Source organism: Pleuronectes platessa, chromosome 3 (assembly GCF_947347685.1).
Source record: "Pleuronectes platessa chromosome 3, fPlePla1.1, whole genome shotgun sequence".
Lineage (NCBI taxonomy): Eukaryota > Metazoa > Chordata > Actinopteri > Pleuronectiformes > Pleuronectidae > Pleuronectes > Pleuronectes platessa.
Window position 1 is genome coordinate 19,550,878 of NC_070628.1, and position 18,609 is coordinate 19,569,486.

The 18,609-nt window shown below is 41.1% G+C and overlaps 1 protein-coding gene across 9 annotated transcripts in view; it reads left to right on the plus strand.

Annotated features, from left to right (window-relative positions):
• pnpla6 (patatin-like phospholipase domain containing 6) overlaps positions 1–18,609 on the plus strand; it is a 38,138-nt gene that overhangs the window by 989 nt on the left and 18,540 nt on the right. For 6 of the 9 annotated variants that reach the window (XM_053417909.1, XM_053417911.1, XM_053417915.1 and 3 more), the window contains exons 2-30: positions 4,412–4,500; positions 5,973–6,026; positions 6,287–6,374; positions 6,480–6,562; positions 6,720–6,811; positions 6,928–7,068; positions 7,662–7,821; positions 8,244–8,324; positions 8,723–8,851; positions 8,965–9,045; positions 9,131–9,266; positions 9,541–9,615; positions 9,708–9,808; positions 9,940–10,032; positions 10,808–10,987; positions 12,097–12,174; positions 12,602–12,807; positions 13,082–13,213; positions 13,382–13,505; positions 14,240–14,353; positions 14,442–14,517; positions 15,577–15,726; positions 15,869–15,932; positions 16,181–16,349; positions 16,446–16,628; positions 16,804–16,922; positions 17,240–17,396; positions 17,525–17,641; positions 17,748–17,817. In XM_053417909.1, coding sequence (XP_053273884.1) covers positions 4,453–4,500; positions 5,973–6,026; positions 6,287–6,374; positions 6,480–6,562; positions 6,720–6,811; positions 6,928–7,068; positions 7,662–7,821; positions 8,244–8,324; positions 8,723–8,851; positions 8,965–9,045; positions 9,131–9,266; positions 9,541–9,615; positions 9,708–9,808; positions 9,940–10,032; positions 10,808–10,987; positions 12,097–12,174; positions 12,602–12,807; positions 13,082–13,213; positions 13,382–13,505; positions 14,240–14,353; positions 14,442–14,517; positions 15,577–15,726; positions 15,869–15,932; positions 16,181–16,349; positions 16,446–16,628; positions 16,804–16,922; positions 17,240–17,396; positions 17,525–17,641; positions 17,748–17,817 — 3,301 coding nt within the window. In that variant the 5' untranslated portion in view covers positions 4,412–4,452. The remainder of the gene's footprint in view (positions 1–4,411; positions 4,501–5,972; positions 6,027–6,286; positions 6,375–6,479; positions 6,563–6,719; positions 6,812–6,927; positions 7,069–7,661; positions 7,822–8,243; positions 8,325–8,722; positions 8,852–8,964; positions 9,046–9,130; positions 9,267–9,540; positions 9,616–9,707; positions 9,809–9,939; positions 10,033–10,807; positions 10,988–12,096; positions 12,175–12,601; positions 12,808–13,081; positions 13,214–13,381; positions 13,506–14,239; positions 14,354–14,441; positions 14,518–15,576; positions 15,727–15,868; positions 15,933–16,180; positions 16,350–16,445; positions 16,629–16,803; positions 16,923–17,239; positions 17,397–17,524; positions 17,642–17,747; positions 17,818–18,609) is intronic. The other 3 variants (XM_053417913.1, XM_053417917.1, XM_053417910.1) reach the window with 2 other exon arrangements.

The following is an 18,609-nucleotide window of genomic DNA, read 5'->3' on the forward strand; positions in this document are numbered from 1 at the left end:
AAACCTCAAGAGCTGATTCTGTAAAAGCCAGTGAGAAGTGAAACCCATTTGTATGGCTTGAAATAAGGGGTCAAAGGTCACTGATTGGCTTGTGGCTGTTTCTCTGTAGTAATCTTTTAAATCAGTATAAATATGACTGTCAAACATCCTACAACCACTCTTGATATATATTCAAATCCTTTATATAAAACTGTATCGTTATTTACAGCTCATGATTCATGCACATTTGTTTTGCCTAGTAACCCCACGGACTGGAGTGTGCATTGTGTCAGGTGAAAACAGACATGTCTGTGTTAGGAGTCAGGCCAGGTCTGCCCCAGGACAGTGGAGTCAACACTGGTTTGATTGTAAGAAGAGAACAATGGGAGCAGGCCTGCACCGAGGGAGGCACTGCTCCAAGGCTCGATGTTGGCTACTGTCTCATCTCCAGAGGGACGGAGAGGCCAGTGCTGTTCTTAAAAGTGCTATTACCACACACAAGGCTGAGCGAGATGATCTGAGGCAACTTGTGGCAACACATTTTGACACATGATGGTGGATCCTGATGATGTATTGTGGTGGTGGCATCTGATGGTGGTGGCATCTGATGGTGGTGGCATCTGATCGTGGACTACGATTACAACAAGACTGCTCTACATACAGTACACACATACTCTACTATTACTGACAATAACTCCTCAGTTCATTTGTCATTGCTGCTCCCTTCATCTTTATCAGACATTTGGTTATGTATAATTGCTTTAATCACTGACACACTTTTCCATTGTGTTACAAACTGTTTCTTCTAATCAATTTGGTTAATCCCCTTATTTTGTTGATGTGTTCAGTTACATGCGGCATCTTTTGCACCTCGGCCCGTCCTGCAGGAGAGGGATCCCTCCCATGTGGCTCTCTCTGAGGCTTCTACGTTTTCCCCCCGGTTAATAGTTTTTTTTTGGTAGTTTTTCCTCACTCTCGTTGAGGGTTAAGGACAAAGGATCTCTCACCTTGTTCAGCCCCTATGAGACAAATTGTGATTTGGGAATATGGGCTATACAAATAACATTTGATTGACTAATTGGTCAACTTTCATGTCTGGAATAATGAAAGTTTTGTCACAGAGGCTGCTGCACAGGAGACAGACTACAGAGATGTTGTACAGCACCAGGGGCAATGATAACTGTTACATCCGCAAATCCACCAGGGAGGATCAATATCTAAACAGGAAGAGAAAAAATACTCGCAAATGATGGCTGGCTCATTTGTCAAATATGTAGCTTGTGTTGATTTGCATCTCCACAAAGATGGGCATATAATAACAAATTGACATCAATTGACAACTTAATAATAATGATGTTTAAACATTTATTTCACATTTTCTGGAAAGAATGTATAACCTCTTATGGTGTATGAATAATACTTATAAGATAACTGATTCACATTATATAGTTTTACAAGGCACATCATTTAGTGAATTCAAATCTTGTAAATAAAGATAGCATAGGCTAAATCAATGCCAAAGATTTTCTTTTGCTACATTATGGTCCTGAAACAATGGTTCCCTTCGAGTTACTTCATGTAACATGACACTCCATCCTCATCCTCTCACTGATTGAATTTCATCCATGCAGCAGCTCAGCCACTCCCTCCCCATCACTGACATTAAGCAGGAAATGCACTAGACCAAAGATGCAGCTGATGTCGGTCTATGTTCTTACTCTAAATACGGTCAGGACAATATTACTGAATCATTGTAGAGGTCAACACGGTCGACACAAATGTAGTGGATGTTTGTTATTTCTGCCAAAACCATCAGTAGATTGATTAAACAACAGATAAATTATTTAGAAGTATTTCGATCATTAATCATTCATTTTGGTTATTCATCGTGCATAAATATTGTTATCATCAAACATTCTCAGGTTCCACGTTCTTTTACCATCTAATTTGCTGCATCTCTGTTTCATATATCTGTTAACTGGATCTGTTCAGGTTAAATTCAGGTAAAACAAGACATTTTATATTTTAAGACTTCACCAAGGGCTCTTTAAAGTTGTAATTGACACAGTTTTTAATTTATTTTGATCATTTATTGAATAAATGATAGAGAATTGAACAAGATATCTGTCAAATTAAATAAAAATAAAAATAGTGAATCACTGCTGCAACAAGACATTTTATTGGCACTATGAATAATAGGGTGAATTATTAAAAGATTGGAAGCAGATAATTAGTTTTGCAACGTATATCAACGATCAATTTATGATCAACGTGGTAAATAAGCTTTGAGTCAATTATGTACCACTTAATTAACAACCAAATAATTTCAGCTCTAGTTACAGTCCAGTCCCTTCATGATAATAATAATATAGTAATAATAATTATAATAATAATAAACATATTTGTGTAATAAGTAGATTTCTATTCAAGAATATGAATCAGAGTGGATTAATTCTTAAATGAGGCCATCAATCTTTGTTTTTTTCCTCTTCATGTGTCAATGTTGATATTGTACATTCAAATATGTTTCCAGGAAACAGAACAGTGGTCCTGTTTATAGTCCATCCAAAGGCTTTTCACTAATGGTTGTGAAGTTATATCAGCCATGAGATATTTGGTCGTTCATACAGCTCTTTTGCTTGTGCAGAGGATCTACTTTGTATTCCCCCCAGCAAACACAGTCCATGTTGTCAAGCAGCTTGTTTTCCCTCTAGCTTCCCTCTGCTAGAGTTGTCAAAGCGAGCTAACCTAGCATAGCTGTTTATCTGACTATAGACAGTGAATGGTGCTTGGTATCCTGGCTCCAGCTCACACGCCTGTGTCAGCTGAATCAGTGTGCACAGGCAGATGTGAGCAGGGAGGTGGTATGCAGCCGGCCTGGATGAACTTTAGGAGTAACTGCTTTAGTGCAGTAGTTTGGTGGCCATGCAGCATCAGAGGATTATGGTTATACTGGGCTGCTCCCAGTTAAATGTACATGATCATATGATTGTAAAATAGGTTAAAAGTTACACTATTTAGTATTATTAGTATTATTTGTTTTGTTGCAGGGACCGTGTTTAGAGAAGTGGTTGAAGAGAAGGATTTCGAAATCTTTTGTCTGGTAAATTACACAAAAATAAAAATACTTCCTGAACGGGTCTGGCAGTGCAGGTTCCTTCAAAAAACGATATGTATTGGTCTTCTACTGCTTTCCATGCATATTCATCACATTGTGTGTGTTGGCAAAAACAGAAACTACACATAATAACAAACAAATATGAACTGACACGGTCAGCGACTTAAAATTATCTGTCTGAAAGCTTTTCATCACATTGGGTTTCCTTAAATTGTCCGTCTTAATCCCCAGGCGAAGCGTCACCAATCTGTGGGGACAAGATCATCCCACAGGGAGGTTAACAGAGAGGGATGGATACAAGAGGGGAAGGGGTGACCATCTGGACGGGCTTTTATCTGTTGTGTTTGTGATGGATGCAAAAGCAAAATTTGGGTATATGCAGTGTCCCCATGCATAAATTCAATAAATAGAAATGAGTAAGAAGACGCTGATACTACTACAACTGATATAATTGGATATAAAATCTAGGATTCTTGTATAGGAGAGTATTTACATCATCAAGATTTCTTGTGTCATCTTAAAAAAACAAAAATACATCTACACAGACGGATCCATCTAGGAGACTGAACATTTTCTGCAGTGTAGGCTCTGTCTTTGTTTTTTATGATAAAAAAAGTCTTGGATATTTGAGCTAACTTTGGCAGATGGACAGTATTTACCAGGAGTTTTTCAGTGTGTTGCTTAGACATGTTTACAACAGCTGTTAGAACTTGAAAGAGTTGATACCATTTACCATTATTTACTGTGAAAACAGTTGCATTCCTTTCCGGCATTGTGCTGCAGCAGCATGCATAAAACTGATCTGATTCGTCTGATTCTTGTCGTCACTCATCAGTCAGAGTCTAAGGAGAGATTAAGGGCTTTTACAAGCAGACAGTAAAGAATGCAAACACGTTAGTCAGGGCCTTTCAAACCTTCTGCCTTAAGGTGAGGCCTGCATATGATGGGAAGCAGCCACAAACAAACTCTCTTGACTGAGGTGTGAGACAGTGTTTAATAATGTTGAGTTCCCAAGGAAGCGGACCTCTTTCAGCAGATGCAGATGAAAAGTCAGAAAAAAAAATGTCTATACCTTTTTGTGTTTTTGCATGAATGAACTTCAGAGGGTTTTCACCTGTAAGACGCTCTTTGAACAGCTGACGTCTTTAGTTCTTATAGTAGGTGAATCACAGATGTTGTAATACATTTAAACTGCCTGTAATGTATTTAAATAAACATGTACTATACAGGGATCCTGAGAGCCAACATTGATTATATTATTTATTTATACCTGTGCTTTCCCTGATGAGTGTGCATTTCTGTGTGTGTTTCCAGTGGCCGTTGATGGACCATCCCTATGAAGAAACAGGTTCACAATGGGACAGAGTACCTCAGAACAAGAGGTCCAAGGCCACACCCCCGAGGTTGGTTTGTTCTCTGTTACAATTTGCATCATAGTAAAACACACGAGGAACACCCAAGTATACAAGTACAGTAACTGTTATGTGCATGTGTGTTCATGACTCATAACTGTGAAGGAGTCACTTAAAATAGATATGATAGTCTCAAAATAGAGATCCACTTTATTATTTTTTTCTGATGTGATATAACCTATAATTGCCTACATGACAATGTCCTCATATGATTAGCAACATGTGAAATATTTTCTTTTGACATTCAGAGTATAGTTTAGATTTTTTTGTCTTTTTAATTTTGCTGACTTTTGCACATCAATTTCTGTGCGCACACATGCTGCCTGTACTCACCATCTGTCAGCCCCATTGTCATTATCCCCAGTGACAGTGTCCATCTTAGGCGTTTTACTGCCAAATAACCCTCAGCTACTCACACGCAAATCAATAACCTCTGATAACAGACATGCAATCCCATTGGCTGCTCAGCCAGAACACTAAAAACCTATTACTCCTGCTCTGACAATACTGCGTCTGATGGCTCTAGAGGTTGTGAAGAACACACACACACACACACACACACACACACACACACACACACACACACACACACACACACACAGTAAACCAGACAAGGTTATCAGACCACAGGATCTTTACAATCCCTGCAAGGACAGTGTTGGTTTCCCCTAATCTGCTGTGTAACTATGTACTCCCTGATCTTGAACATGTGTACCCTCTTTCTTTCTCTCTTTCTTTCTTTCTTTCTTTCTTTCTTTCTTTCTTTCTTTCTTTCTTTCTTTCTTCGGTGCATAGCTGCATACTCTGCACAAAGTCCAACTGTCTGAACAACTTAAGTTAGAATTGGCTTGTGTGGCCTTTCTGCTGAACTCCGGACCAGACTAGCATGACGTTTTAGTTTCAGGCAGAGTTTGCATGTGTATCATCTTCATTCTTAGGATCTGTTACAGCAAAATAAACTTGCTCCCGCAGCTAACACTCATTCGAGTGACACATTTCTTTCGATAAATATCAGGCAACATTTCTCTTACGTGCTTTTTTTTCGTGCCTTTTCAGCTTTTCAGCTTTACGTCTGGAATGCTGACTCTGTGTTATACTCTTTCTAATCTAGAAGAAATCGCAAATCAAAGTCTGAGACACATAGTTGGATGACAAATGTAAGGGCATGAATGTGGGGAAGGTCAGAAAATGTAGTACATCTTTATTTCTTTCTCTTCTTGCCTCGCGGGCACTGACAGCGTCACAGTCATGCCTCCAGGGCAAAGCCCTTATACCCACATTCCATTACACTCCAGTGAAATTGAAGCCTTCAGGCCCAGCCTTACGCAGCATTTCAGTTTGGATATACTGTATGAGGTCGCAGCCATGGAGTACGCTTTGAAGCACTTACTATGCTAGCTGCAGGAGTTGTGAAATAGTTGCTCAGATTAAAAACTTCTCTCTTTATTTCTCTGTTACATTAGGTCGGGTTTAATGACATCAAGCCATTGGTGGAGGAGGAACTACAAACGAGCATGGTGAGTGTGCAATGCGAAAACGTTTTTTCAGTTTCATTCTGCTGCTATTAGGTCATTCTAGCAGAAAATGTTGTCACCACCAAACGTTTCACAGCGTAAGTTAGAAAATACATTTTGTTCACAGAGTAAAAGCAGGCAGGCATAAAACTGAATTAAAGTATTCAATAGGTATAGTTCTGCAGCCAGTACAGGCCATTACATTCAGCCTTTGACCCTGTACACTCATCGGCTCCCCTCCTTCTTTCTTCTTTTCTCATCAGATGATGGGGATGGTGATTGGTGCAGGCATCGCCATCGTTCTCATCGCCATCCTCATCTTCTTCATCCTGCGGAGGATCCAGATTCGGAGTCAGTTGCTGCTAATATGGATTTTTCAACATGTGCTTGGAAAATAAAATGATAGTCATAAAAAATGGTAACGTGCTTATTTGTCATATTTATATTCATTCGCAGATCGAGAAGCTCAGGAGGCTCCAAAATACCGGTTCCGCAAGAGGGACAAAGTCATGTTCTATGGACGAAAGATGCTGCGTAAAGTGAGTGTTTATTGACAGGAACCCAGTATGCTGAGAGTAATTATGGGCTGGCTCTGACTCACAGTGAGTCATGTGTCATATTTACTTTTCCAAGATAGTACGTAATGCTACAATTACACGATTGGAGTAATATTCAGACCAGTATGTTTCACGACAGGTCTCCCAGTCTACCTCTTCCCTGGTGGGTACATCCTCCTCCTCTCGGCCGCGCCTCAAGAAGAAGCAGAAGATGCTCAATATTGCCAAAAAGTAAATCAAAATTCTCCTTCTCACCAGCCTCCATTACTTTCCTAACCATGATGACTCGTGAGCCCCCTGCCCCTTGTCGTCATATCTTACTGTCTCTGTGACTCTCACTTGTGCAGGATCCTGCGCTTTAAGAAGGAGGTGCCCATCCTTCAGGCTAAGGAGCCCCCTCCCTCAGTGCTGGAGGCGGACCTCACAGAATTTGATGTGGCCAACTCCCACCTCCCTTCCGAGGTGCTCTACATGCTCAAAAATGTCCGGTAGGTTCATTCTCTGTCTGATGTTTGTGTAATTGTGGTATCATGTACATTAGCCAACATCCTTTGAGGCAAGTGAAACTCAGGAGGTAGAGAGGGTCCAGATGGTTGGTGGTTCGATCGCTGACTCTTCCAATCTGTATTCTGAAGTGTCCTTGTGCAATATACTGATCCCCTAAATTTCCCCTAACAGCTGTGACGACATTGTATGAGCAGTGTCATAATAAAATGCTGTATGAATGTGAATGGGTGAATGTGACTTGTACATTAAAGCACTTGAGTGGTCGATAAGACTGGAAAAGAGAAATATAAATACAATTCATTCACATTGTATTTACAGTGTATAGAGCAGTGCTCAAAAGGCCCAAACATGTCCGTACATTGATAATTGATGTGCATGAGTAATACAACGTTGCATTGCTCCTACACACAGGTGAACTTCCTCCGTGAAGCTGTACTAATACACTCATCTTTTGATTATTGATGATTGAAACCCATAGAGGTTAGCTGTGCAGTGCTGACAAACCAAGTGTGTACAGAGCTGTTGTGTGTTCACCTAACCTCCATAACCTCTCCTCTGTTGACCTTTCCTGCAGTGTGCTGGGTCACTTTGAGAAGCCCCTCTTCCTGGAGCTGTGTAAACACATGGTGTTTCTGCAGTTCCAACAAGGGGAGTACGTCTTCAGGCCAGGCCAGCCTGACAGCAGCATCTATGTGGTGCAGGACGGAAAACTAGAATTGTGCCTTACTGGAACGGTATGTCATGCATTTAGCATCTAACACTTTTTCTTGTATTTTAGGATTATGTCGTCAAGTATGTGTTATTACACACATACTAAACTTAATGCTCACAAATCTACAAACAGGTTTTACTGTGGGAATTCAGGCTTTACCTACTCATTAGCATCTATTAACGTCTGACTCAGATAATCTCATTAGGGAAGCAGGGGACATGGGTGCTCTCATAATGACCTTTGGTACAGCCAGTTTCATTGAGACTTTGACGTTTTACTGAGACTCAAACAAGTCTCACAGAGGATGTTTGTTCTTACAGAAATTTTTGTTCAAACTTTATCTGTAAATGTGATTGTAGCTGCTAAAGTTCTAAGAAAAACATCTTAACACACAACAGTTTATTTTGCTTGATATGTGCGCTGCTGCCTATCTCTGTCCTGTAGGATGGCAAAGAGAGTGTGGTGAAGGAGGTTTTCCCAGGAGACAGCGTCCACAGCCTCCTCAGCATCCTGGATGTCATCACGGTACGTTACACACACTTTTCTCTACACAGACGAGGATGCTGCTTCAACCCTGTGTGCACAGACAGCCCATATACACTGTATAATACTCTATTACGCCTTGGGAAATGAGGTGTGGATGCTGGGCCCCAATACTTCCAGTCACAAATTCATTGTTACTCATGTCAATCACATTCACCAGCTGACTCACCAAATCTCCACTACTGGCATACACATGAGTCATAAATCAATTAGATCTAGTTAGATTTAAGTGATTCAGGTGTAATGATGAATGAATAATGAAAAATTCCGATTTTGTCCATGAAAAACAAACAAATTCTGAGTCTTAAAGTCTAAATGGACCTAGAAAATATATTTTAAATCTTTAGGAAATCTAAAATGTGCGGTATGTTTGTGTGCAGGGCCACCAGAAGCCTTACAAAACGGTGTCAGCACGGGTCGTAGAGGTTTCCACTGTTCTCCGTTTACCTGTAGAGGCCTTCCTCGCTATATTTGAGAAGTACCCTGAGAGCCTCGTGCGCGTAGTACAGGTGAGTTGTGTGATGTTTGTTATCTGTTTTTGTTTCTATTTATCTGAACTGATAGAAGACATTAAGCTAAATTTAAAATGAAATATAACTTTTCTTCTGTTGCGTCTGTTCAGATTATCATGGTTCGTCTCCAAAGAGTAACAGTCCTAGCACTGCACAACTATCTGGGACTCACCAATGAGCTCTTCAGCCATGTAAGCTGTGTGTAATGTGTTTTTCATAAACAAACTATGTTCCCGACACCAATCACACTACTCACCGCTTGCACTCATTTTATAGGAAATGCATCCGTCACGTCTGCCACCTCCGTCACCCCACCCAACTCGCACCAGTCCCATCCGCCATGGCAAGCGCTTTGGCAGCCTGACAGTGACTGAGGAGCAAAGAGAAGCTGCCATTAGAGGAGAGGCTGCAGGTCAGGAAAATGAAATGCCACGTAATTAATTCTGACTTCACTGTTGTGTGTGTCTATAGATGTTATGGTCTTGAATGGTGTCTTTGGCACCTAAAATGAAAATGACTTGAAACATTTTTATTCATATATTGCCTTGGATTTTTGTGAAGCACATTGTAACCTTGTTTAGATAAGTGCTATAAAATGAAGTTATTATAATTATTAGTTTTATTTTCCTAAAAGTTAGTTCTAAGTTTGTTGCTTGCTAAACTCCTCGTATTTCACTCATTTACAGGAGGAGAACCTGGGAAGGATGGAGCAACTGTGCCAACTCTTAGCAGGACCATCTCCATGCCTGTGGACATCGCTGGTGAGGGTTTTCTCTTTCTGTTAAGTTCCCTTGATGCTATTTAGCTTTACCAATTATGATTAAAGAATGCTAGCGTAATGTTGTCTGTGCAGGTATGCAGAAAAGCCTGAGGTCAGACTTTGACATGGCGTACGAGCGGGGACGGATCTCAGTCTCTGCAGAGGATGGCAACACTCCTCCCAGCTTTACTCGGGTCAGTAATCTGGAGATGAGGTCGACTTTATTGACTCCCTTAAGCCATTTTCAGACATCACCTTCGGTAAAATGCGGAGAATTGATTACGGAGTTTACCCAGAGTTTACCTTTCCCACATGCACAACACAGCAGGAGATTCTCTGCAAAGACGCGTCCGCAACAGCAACAAATCCACTGCATAATTTAGGCGAGACATGGAGCAGCCGGGTGGAGCCGACAGAGGTAGGAAGTGACGTATTAACTCCGCTGCCAAGATCACATGATCTTCTTGACAGCACAGACAAACTCTCTTGACATCCCGTCTGCGTCTTCTATATGTGTGTCAACGCGTTTTTACCCGGAGATATTTGTTTTGTTTAATCTTTTTTCGTTTCCCCCCCCCCCACCCCCCCCCACACACACACACACACACACACACACACACACACACACACACACACACACACACACACACACACACACACACACACTCTCGCTCGAAGTGAATCCACAGGGAGAGTCCCTGTGCTGTGTTCTCTCCTTAAATTCTCCTGAATTTTTCTACCAACATACTAGAGTGTCTCAGTCGGACAGTTGCTTTCACATGCACCTCCTGTGAAGAAAATACGGAGGGACTGCAGAGTTCACTGCATATCTGAAAGCAGCTTTACATAAATGTGATAATTGCAGCAGTCACAGTAATGCAACATAGATTAAATGTTTTCCACAGAGCATGAGCAAACACAAAGTAATCCAGAATATAAAATACATTAAATATGTAAAAATATCTGTCCTCTTTTCTTGTCTTGTTGAGTATCAGTGATTATCTGTTAAATAATTTTTGCTCTCCTCTGTGTGATGTTAATAATATTACCATTTTTCAAAACACCCTTTGTGAGACTGACAGCAACAATTCTTAGTTGATTGTCTCATCATGACAATTTGTCTTATTCCTAGGTTGATTTCCTGCTTTACAATAACACTGTTTTCTTATATATACAAATGTATGTTGTTGCAGTCTGTGTCCCAGGAACAGCGGGAGAGGAGGGTGACAGTAGATGAAGCTCCCTCAGGGATCTACCTGTATCCAGAAGAAGATCCGGGAGTGGACAGTATTTTCACACCATTAACCAGTCGATCCAGTGGTGCTCTGTTTGAGGACGCTCAGAAGGAGATCCTCAAGCTCATGAAGATTGAGGTTTGTTGAATTAGTTTTTTTCTCTCAAACCAAACTGTGTTTTCTATTATTTTATAGTGGTGTCAACTGACACAGTGTGTATAATATGACACAAAGTCTTAAACTTTGAACAAAAAAAATGAAAGAAAATAAAAACATGCGCTTAAAAGAACAACAGTAGTGTTTACATCAGACAAAGATATATCAATAAAAGTCATTTAAGGGAATCCAGAGTCAGAGTTGAGAGATCGTTAGGTTTTGTTTTTACAAAACCACTTAATCAATTGGACATGGAGCCCAACAGTTATATACCATATCTGACTGTTTAGATAGTGTTGCTTTAAACCATCACTCGTGTTAATTGTATTGAACTCTAGTGTGACAAATGTTTTTATCATACCTTTTTTCATATTATCATGTTTTCAATCAGGGTCAAAACGTGCAGCTAGTGCAGTGTTAGTGCAGCTACACTGCAGTATAAACTGTACTGACCAAATTCCCGTGGATTAAGAAATAATAACAGGCTCATCACGTTATTCTTTCTTTGCATGAATGAACACATTGTCACAAATCTCCCTGGAGCATCTGTTAAGCGATTATGATGTGGAAAGGAGGTCAGACAGCGGGTCTTCTCTACAGGAGCTGGACTCAGTGTGTAAATGATGAGGGAGAGAGGGCTGGAGTGTCACGTCCCAGTGTCGCCTCACAGTGTCTCACAGGCTGAGACACGAGTTACAATAATAGAACATGCATACTAATTAATCTCACAATAATACTTCAAAATCCAGACACATGACGGCAAACCTGAGTTAATTTCAACTTGACACCACTGTGGTGATAAATTAAACTCAGTAAATGCTTCTGTGGTACACATGAAGTCATAGTGGGATCCAACGTAATACATGCATTTGACGCAACATGTCATAAACCCTTGGTTTGTGCTCTTAGAAGACATTGTTTAATGTTTCAAAACATCTTGATGTCGTAACTAGATAGAACCATGCTTGTTGAAATTTATGTTACAGAACGGTCTTCATGGAAAGTACAAACAAAGGAGCATGGAAACCTTTCCCTCACTTTGTTTCTCTACTTTGCCTGTGATCGCTTAACTCTTATCTCTGTCTTCTCAGGACCCTTCTTTGTTGAATGGGAGAGTGACTCTGCACCATGCAAAAGCTGGAGCTGTCTTAGCCAGACAGGGAGACCAGGTAACACACAGGACCCATACGACACCTTGAATACTGCCCCCTATTGGCTGTATACTGCTTTACAAAGGCAGATGCAGTAACCCCAGACTCAGTGAAGTTAAACATTGTCAGACTGTAAAACTGTGAAACAGATCAAAGATTGTAATGACCTTTTGATTTAATTATAGGCTCATTACTTCACCCGTGAGAATCCCCGCCAGACAATCTAAATAGTACAATCAGATACTGCTCTCTGGCTTTTGATCATTAAATACTCCAACAGGAAAATAAAGCATCCACAGAAGAAAAGCTAGTATTCATAAACTACATCTATTTACTTTGTCTCTGTCAATATTTTCTTAATTCCTACTGTATTTTGTATGTTTAATGTATTCTTATCCTCCTGTGTGTTTGCTTTCTCTCCTTCTTCTCCTTTTTGCTGCTAAAGGACGTGAGTCTGCACTTTGTCCTGTCAGGCTGTCTGCACGTCTACCAGCGGATGATCAACAAGCAGGAGGCTGTGTGCTTGTTTGTGACTCACCCGGGGGAGATGGTGGGCCAACTGGCCGTGCTCACCGGAGAACCCCTCATCTTCACCATCAAGGCTGTCAGAGACTGCACTTACCTCAAGATTTCAAAATCGGATTTCTACGAGTAAGACTATCATCTTTAATGTGGAAGAAACAAGAATGACAAATATTTATTTATAATTAGTCATATAAGCAAGTTTAATATCATATATAAGCTGTCATTAAGCCAATGGTGTCCCATTTCATTTCCTACAATGCAAACACACATTCATCCAAAGTCTTTCTTCTTACTATACGACTCATGAATTGTAGTTCTGAATAAAACATCTGCTGGTTAACAATGCAAGTATTACCTCTCCGGTGTTACTAGTGTCTGTGCTGTGTGTTGCCCCCTGCAGGATCATGAGGGAACAGCCCAGCGTTGTGCTGAGTGCAGCCCACACAGTTGCCATTCGCATGTCTCCTTTTGTCAGGCAGATGGATTTTGCTATTGACTGGATGGCTGTGGAGGCTGGCAGAGCCCTCTACAGGTACTCTACTTAAGACAATTTTGTATTTATAAAAACAAAAAAAGAGGGCTAATTTTGCTTGTTTGCTCAAACTATATTTACCTCAACATTACAGTATTTGTTATTTACATTTTTTTTGTATCATTGCTCATGAATATGTCATATTTACTGAGATGCCTGTGTTCACAGACAGGACGACCGATCAGACTGCACCTACATCGTTCTCAACGGACGTCTGCGTTCAGTCATCCGTAAAGCAAATGGCAAGAAAGAACTAGTTGGGGAATACGGCAGAGGAGACCTCATTGGAGTGGTGAGAAACAAACCTGTGTATCTCTCAAGTGATGAGCAGCAATCAGACATGAACTCCAGAAAATGTCATAGAGTCAGACGTGTTAACAACAACAGGAGAATGTCCAAAGCAATCAGGCGTGGCGTCTGGTAAGAGCACGAAGGAGGCAGGACAGGACAAATCAATACTGCTGTGGAAATCTTGTATTTATGTGTGAAGCACATAGACACCAGAGTCGGTTCTTATCATCAAATCCTCTTGAATCATGTTGTCTTTCTAAGTTGACATCATCGTTTGTGACTTTTATGAGGCACCATTCTTTCATCCTTAGATGTTCGTAATCTTTTTAGTTTTTTCAGTTTGCATCTGTCTAGAACAATGATCAACTGGCAAGGAGCTCTCTGGTCATTTTCCTCCTGATTATCACTTTTTTCAATCCCAAAATTTGTCCACAGTTCAGTGCATGTCTGCAAGCAGCATATGTCTTATTTTAACACAGTGTGTGAAACATACCACGGGCATCTGCCTCTGAGCATCATGGGCTTTTACTGCAGATTTTGTTTCTCAATGATCATAATGCAATATGAGGTGTTGGACAGATTTGTTAAGGTGTAATTTTATACTAAATTGGTAGAATTTATCATTTATTTTATATTTCATTAAGTTTGATGTTGTGGAATTGATCACCGTTCATCTTTCTGTTATCATTTTTTTTGTAAAAACAGTGTCTTGTTTTGTTCTTCTTTATACTTCAGGTGGAGGCATTGGCCAGGCAGCCAAGAGCCACCACTGTCCATGCTGTGAGAGACACAGAGCTGGTCAAGCTGCCGGAGGGAACACTGAACAACATCAAAAGACGATATCCACAGGTTTGCAACTTCATCTGTGGAAACTTGTCGTCTGGTTGAGGTTTTGTGTACTAATGAAATTGACTGATGCTTGTTGTCTGTATTGTAGGTCGTGACAAGGTTGATCCACTTACTAGGCCAGAAGATCCTGGGCAACCTGCAGCAGGGCCGCGGGCCGTTCTCAGGTGAGCACAAATTTGAGTTTGCGACGACAGTTTTCTGTCGCTTATATCTCAGAGAGGTGCAGTTTGACACCAGTGTAGGTCTGAAAGGAACCTAAAGCGAGGAGAATGAGGTGTGACACTGTAAGCACAGTGGCTATTTGACTATTAACTGTTAGATGTAGACCGTAGGCTATTTGAAAGGTAGAAGGAAAGAAGTTAATGAGCCAAATGAAAATATTCCTTTAGGTTAAAGATGTGTAGCTACACACTTGCTCTTTTTCTCAGCAGCCTCAGTAGCGCTTTTACGTGAAAATGTATGAGGGGTGACTCCTGAGTTTTCTAAAAGCGCTGGTTCCTAGCCAAACAGCTGACTACCTAATAAAGTATTTTACCTTTAGTACATTAATTTGATAATTATTAGAACATTAACTAATGACACAACGCAATAAGAATTGCATTGACAGTGCATTAATTAGGCTCTAAAACACCAGTGGCAGCAACTTGAGGATTGTATAGTCAATTAAAAGCACTGCGATGATTAAATACGTTCATGGGTTTGATGAAAGAACAGATGATCTTTATTAACATTGTTCTTTTCGGTAAAGTAACAGGTCTCTGTCAAATATGGACAATACAGAATATGCCTGTCACATACACAATTTAAGATCTCCCAGAACTCATCTGTATGTTCTGCCACTGTCGGATTATGCAAACATAACCAAATCATGTTTTAAAAGTGAAATATGATGTAATGGAACTTCCTGCTATAATGAACTGTATATGAATTGGTGTATATGTTTTTCCACATCGTATATTTTATCAATGCTCTAATTATTGTGTGAACAAAGTTAAAGTTTATTTTGCTGGCTACTTTTTGCTACTCCCTGGTTGCTCCATATATTCATGTAAGGTACCTGTGTTTACAGAGTGGAACATTTTCCAACGCCGAACAAGTGAAATCTTCTTTACGTTCTTGACATGCAAAAGTTATCTATAATACATTTTTTGCACAGTAACAACTTCATGTCTTTGTCTGTCCAACCTAATGCATTTCTCACACACTGTGCTTGTGCTTCCCAGGCTCAGCTCTGAGTCTGCCCAGTATGACAACTAGTGCTGACGTAACCAACCCTGCCAGCAACCTCTCCACTGTGGCTGTGCTGCCTGTGTGTGATGAGGTGCCCATCAACGCGTTCAACCTGGAGCTCAGCCATGCCCTCAGTGCCATTGGTGGGTATTTATCTCGTCACAGCCTGGTCAAAACAGAAGAACATGTATAACTGCTAGTAGAATATGCATTAGTGTGTCTTTTACATTTTTAACTGTTTCTTGTATTTACACATTTTGCACTGCCTCTGTCGGACATATTCAGGGCCCACTCTGCTGTTAACCAGTGAAATTATCAGAGAACGTTTGGGGGCTTCTGCTTTGGACAGGTCAGTGTGACAATCACTCTTATCCTCTCAATTCTCAGACTCCTCAACCACCTACATAAAAGTTTCCCATCTGTGACTTTTTACCCCCTGCTTTTTTTTTTACCAAAAGTTTATTTTTTATAGATAATTATCATTTACACTCTTTCTGTCTATATCTATTTATCTTCTCAGTCAGTGTACGTGTATGTTGTGTTGAATTAAAAGTCCTTTTCTGTGACCTTGTTTCTAATGACCTCTCTGTCCATTAGTGTCCACGAGTACCGTCTGTCCGGCTGGCTGGCCCAGCAGGAGGACATCAATCGGATTGTCCTGTACCAGACTGACAACACCATGACCCCGTGGACGCAGCGCTGCATCCGCCAGGCTGACTGTATCCTCATTGTTGGCCTGGGGGACCAGGAACCTGCCCTGGGACAGGTGTGTGTGTGTGTGTGATTGCAATGTGGAAATACAATACCTGTACATTACTTTCACTGTGTTCATCTCTCTTCCTATTCTTCTCTTGTCCGTCAGTTGGAGCAGATGCTGGAGAACACAGCAGTCCGTGCTCTGAAGCAGCTGATCCTGCTGCACAAAGAGGACGGGCCGGGCCCCTCGAGGACGGTGGAGTGGCTCAACATGCGCAGCTGGTGCTCTGGGCATCTTCACCTCAAGTGTCCCCGTCGGGTGTTCTCCAGACGCAGCCCCAGCAAACTGGTATTAAACCAAACTGCACTGTCACGTGTAGCTGTGTTTTTAACAAATATCTATCAGGTGTAGGAAAATACTTAATATATAGTGTACTATGTTATGCTATACCTGCTATGCTAAACCAGCATTTATTAATGTTGACGGAAAGTTAACGAGTTCCATGTGCTTAATATTTCTGCAGAGGGATGTTTACGAGAAGGTGTTTGAGAAGACGGCAGACAGGCACAGTGATTTCTCTCGGCTGGCCCGAGTCCTGACTGGAAACAGCATCGCCCTGGTGCTGGGAGGAGGTGGAGCCAGGTGAGAACAGTTTACCACAAGTGGCCATAGAGACTTGTAGAGTGCACTTTGTGTTTTGAGTTCAGTATTTTAAAATACTCTGATAGCAATGCTGATTAAACATCTAATGTGAATATTAACGTCTCAGCAGCCCTAAGAACACCTTCAGTTTTCCATTATGTACAGATTTGAATACAGTTAAAACACCCGTCTTATCACTCACATGTACAAAATTAAAAGAAGAGCAGGAACACCAAGAATTTTTTTTAACCTCTGCGTATGCATCATGCACAGTTTATGTCACTATCCTGGTATCTAACATGTTTCTCCCCGTGCAGAGGCTGCTCTCACGTTGGTGTTATCAAAGCTATGGAGGAAGCGGGGATTCCTATTGACATAGTGGGTGGGACCTCTATCGGCTCATTCATTGGTGCACTGTACGCTGAAGAGAGGAGTGCCGTCAGAACCAAACAGAGAGCCAGAGAGTGGTCCAAGGTACAAAACGCTGCTCTCATTTTAAGATGGCTGGTGAACTTTGCTCCAAGATGAAAACAGAGAGAAAAACCTCATGAGATGAAAAGAATTACCCATAATAAACAGACCCATTTTCCTTCCTTTATTAGGCAATGAACTCTGTTTTTAAAACAGTCCTGGACCTGACCTACCCCATCACCTCCATGTTCTCTGGCTCTGCATTCAACACCAGCATCTATAAAGTGTTCCAGGACAAACAAGCTGAGGTGGGGGTCAAATATACACGTTTTACATGGAATTGATTTATCAATGCAGGAGGTCTTGTCATTGGGAAACGAATCAAAAACAATAACAATATTTCTGTCTCCCCAGGACCTGTGGCTGCCATACTTCAATGTCACCACTGACATCACTGCCTCCGCCATGCGCGTTCATCAGGATGGTGAGTGACAGCTGAGCGAACTGCAGATGCTGCCATTCTGCTCTATTACAACACCATTATGATACATGTACATTTTTTAGACAAGCTCAAGAGAGTAGTTTTGCACGTTGCTTTACTGTTATAGTACTTTATACTACAGAACGACCAGGATTATTTTCTATCTGTAGCACACATACATACACATGCACAATTAAGGGCATGAGTTATTGCTTACGTCTTTCTTTGCATTTAACAGAACTCAATCCAATAATACTGCTCTTAATGAGGGAGAACTAATGTGGCATAATCATCAAAACAGGTTTCAAAAGTAACTAGGGCTACGTTGTAGCACTTGCGGGCCCGAGCACCCGCACGTTGAAGCCTGTTGCGGTCGGTGGAGAGAGCGATCGATGACCAAGCGCACATCATCGATCGAGCATGCACTTCTCCACGTTGCATGCGTTTTGCGCTCTGCGGCAGTAGGTTTGCCAGTAGGTGGCGCCATCACTATTATTACGCACAGACATATATATCTGTTCATGTAGGCGCTCTGATGTAGCGTGAGCAATTTTGTGTCAATCGGACAATGTTAACACAACTTAATTTTCACACTGATCAGTAGGTGGCGCTCTGACCCTGAACTAATATTTATATGTGGAGCTGTTCAGATCAGTATTGTGATCATAGGTCAGTAGTTTGGAGCCGGTTGGATAATGCAGAGTGGATTAACAAAGTACTTCCTGTTTCCTGGCGAATCAGTAGGTGGCGCTATGACACTGAGGAAATATTGACACATAGAGCTGTTCAGGCTTG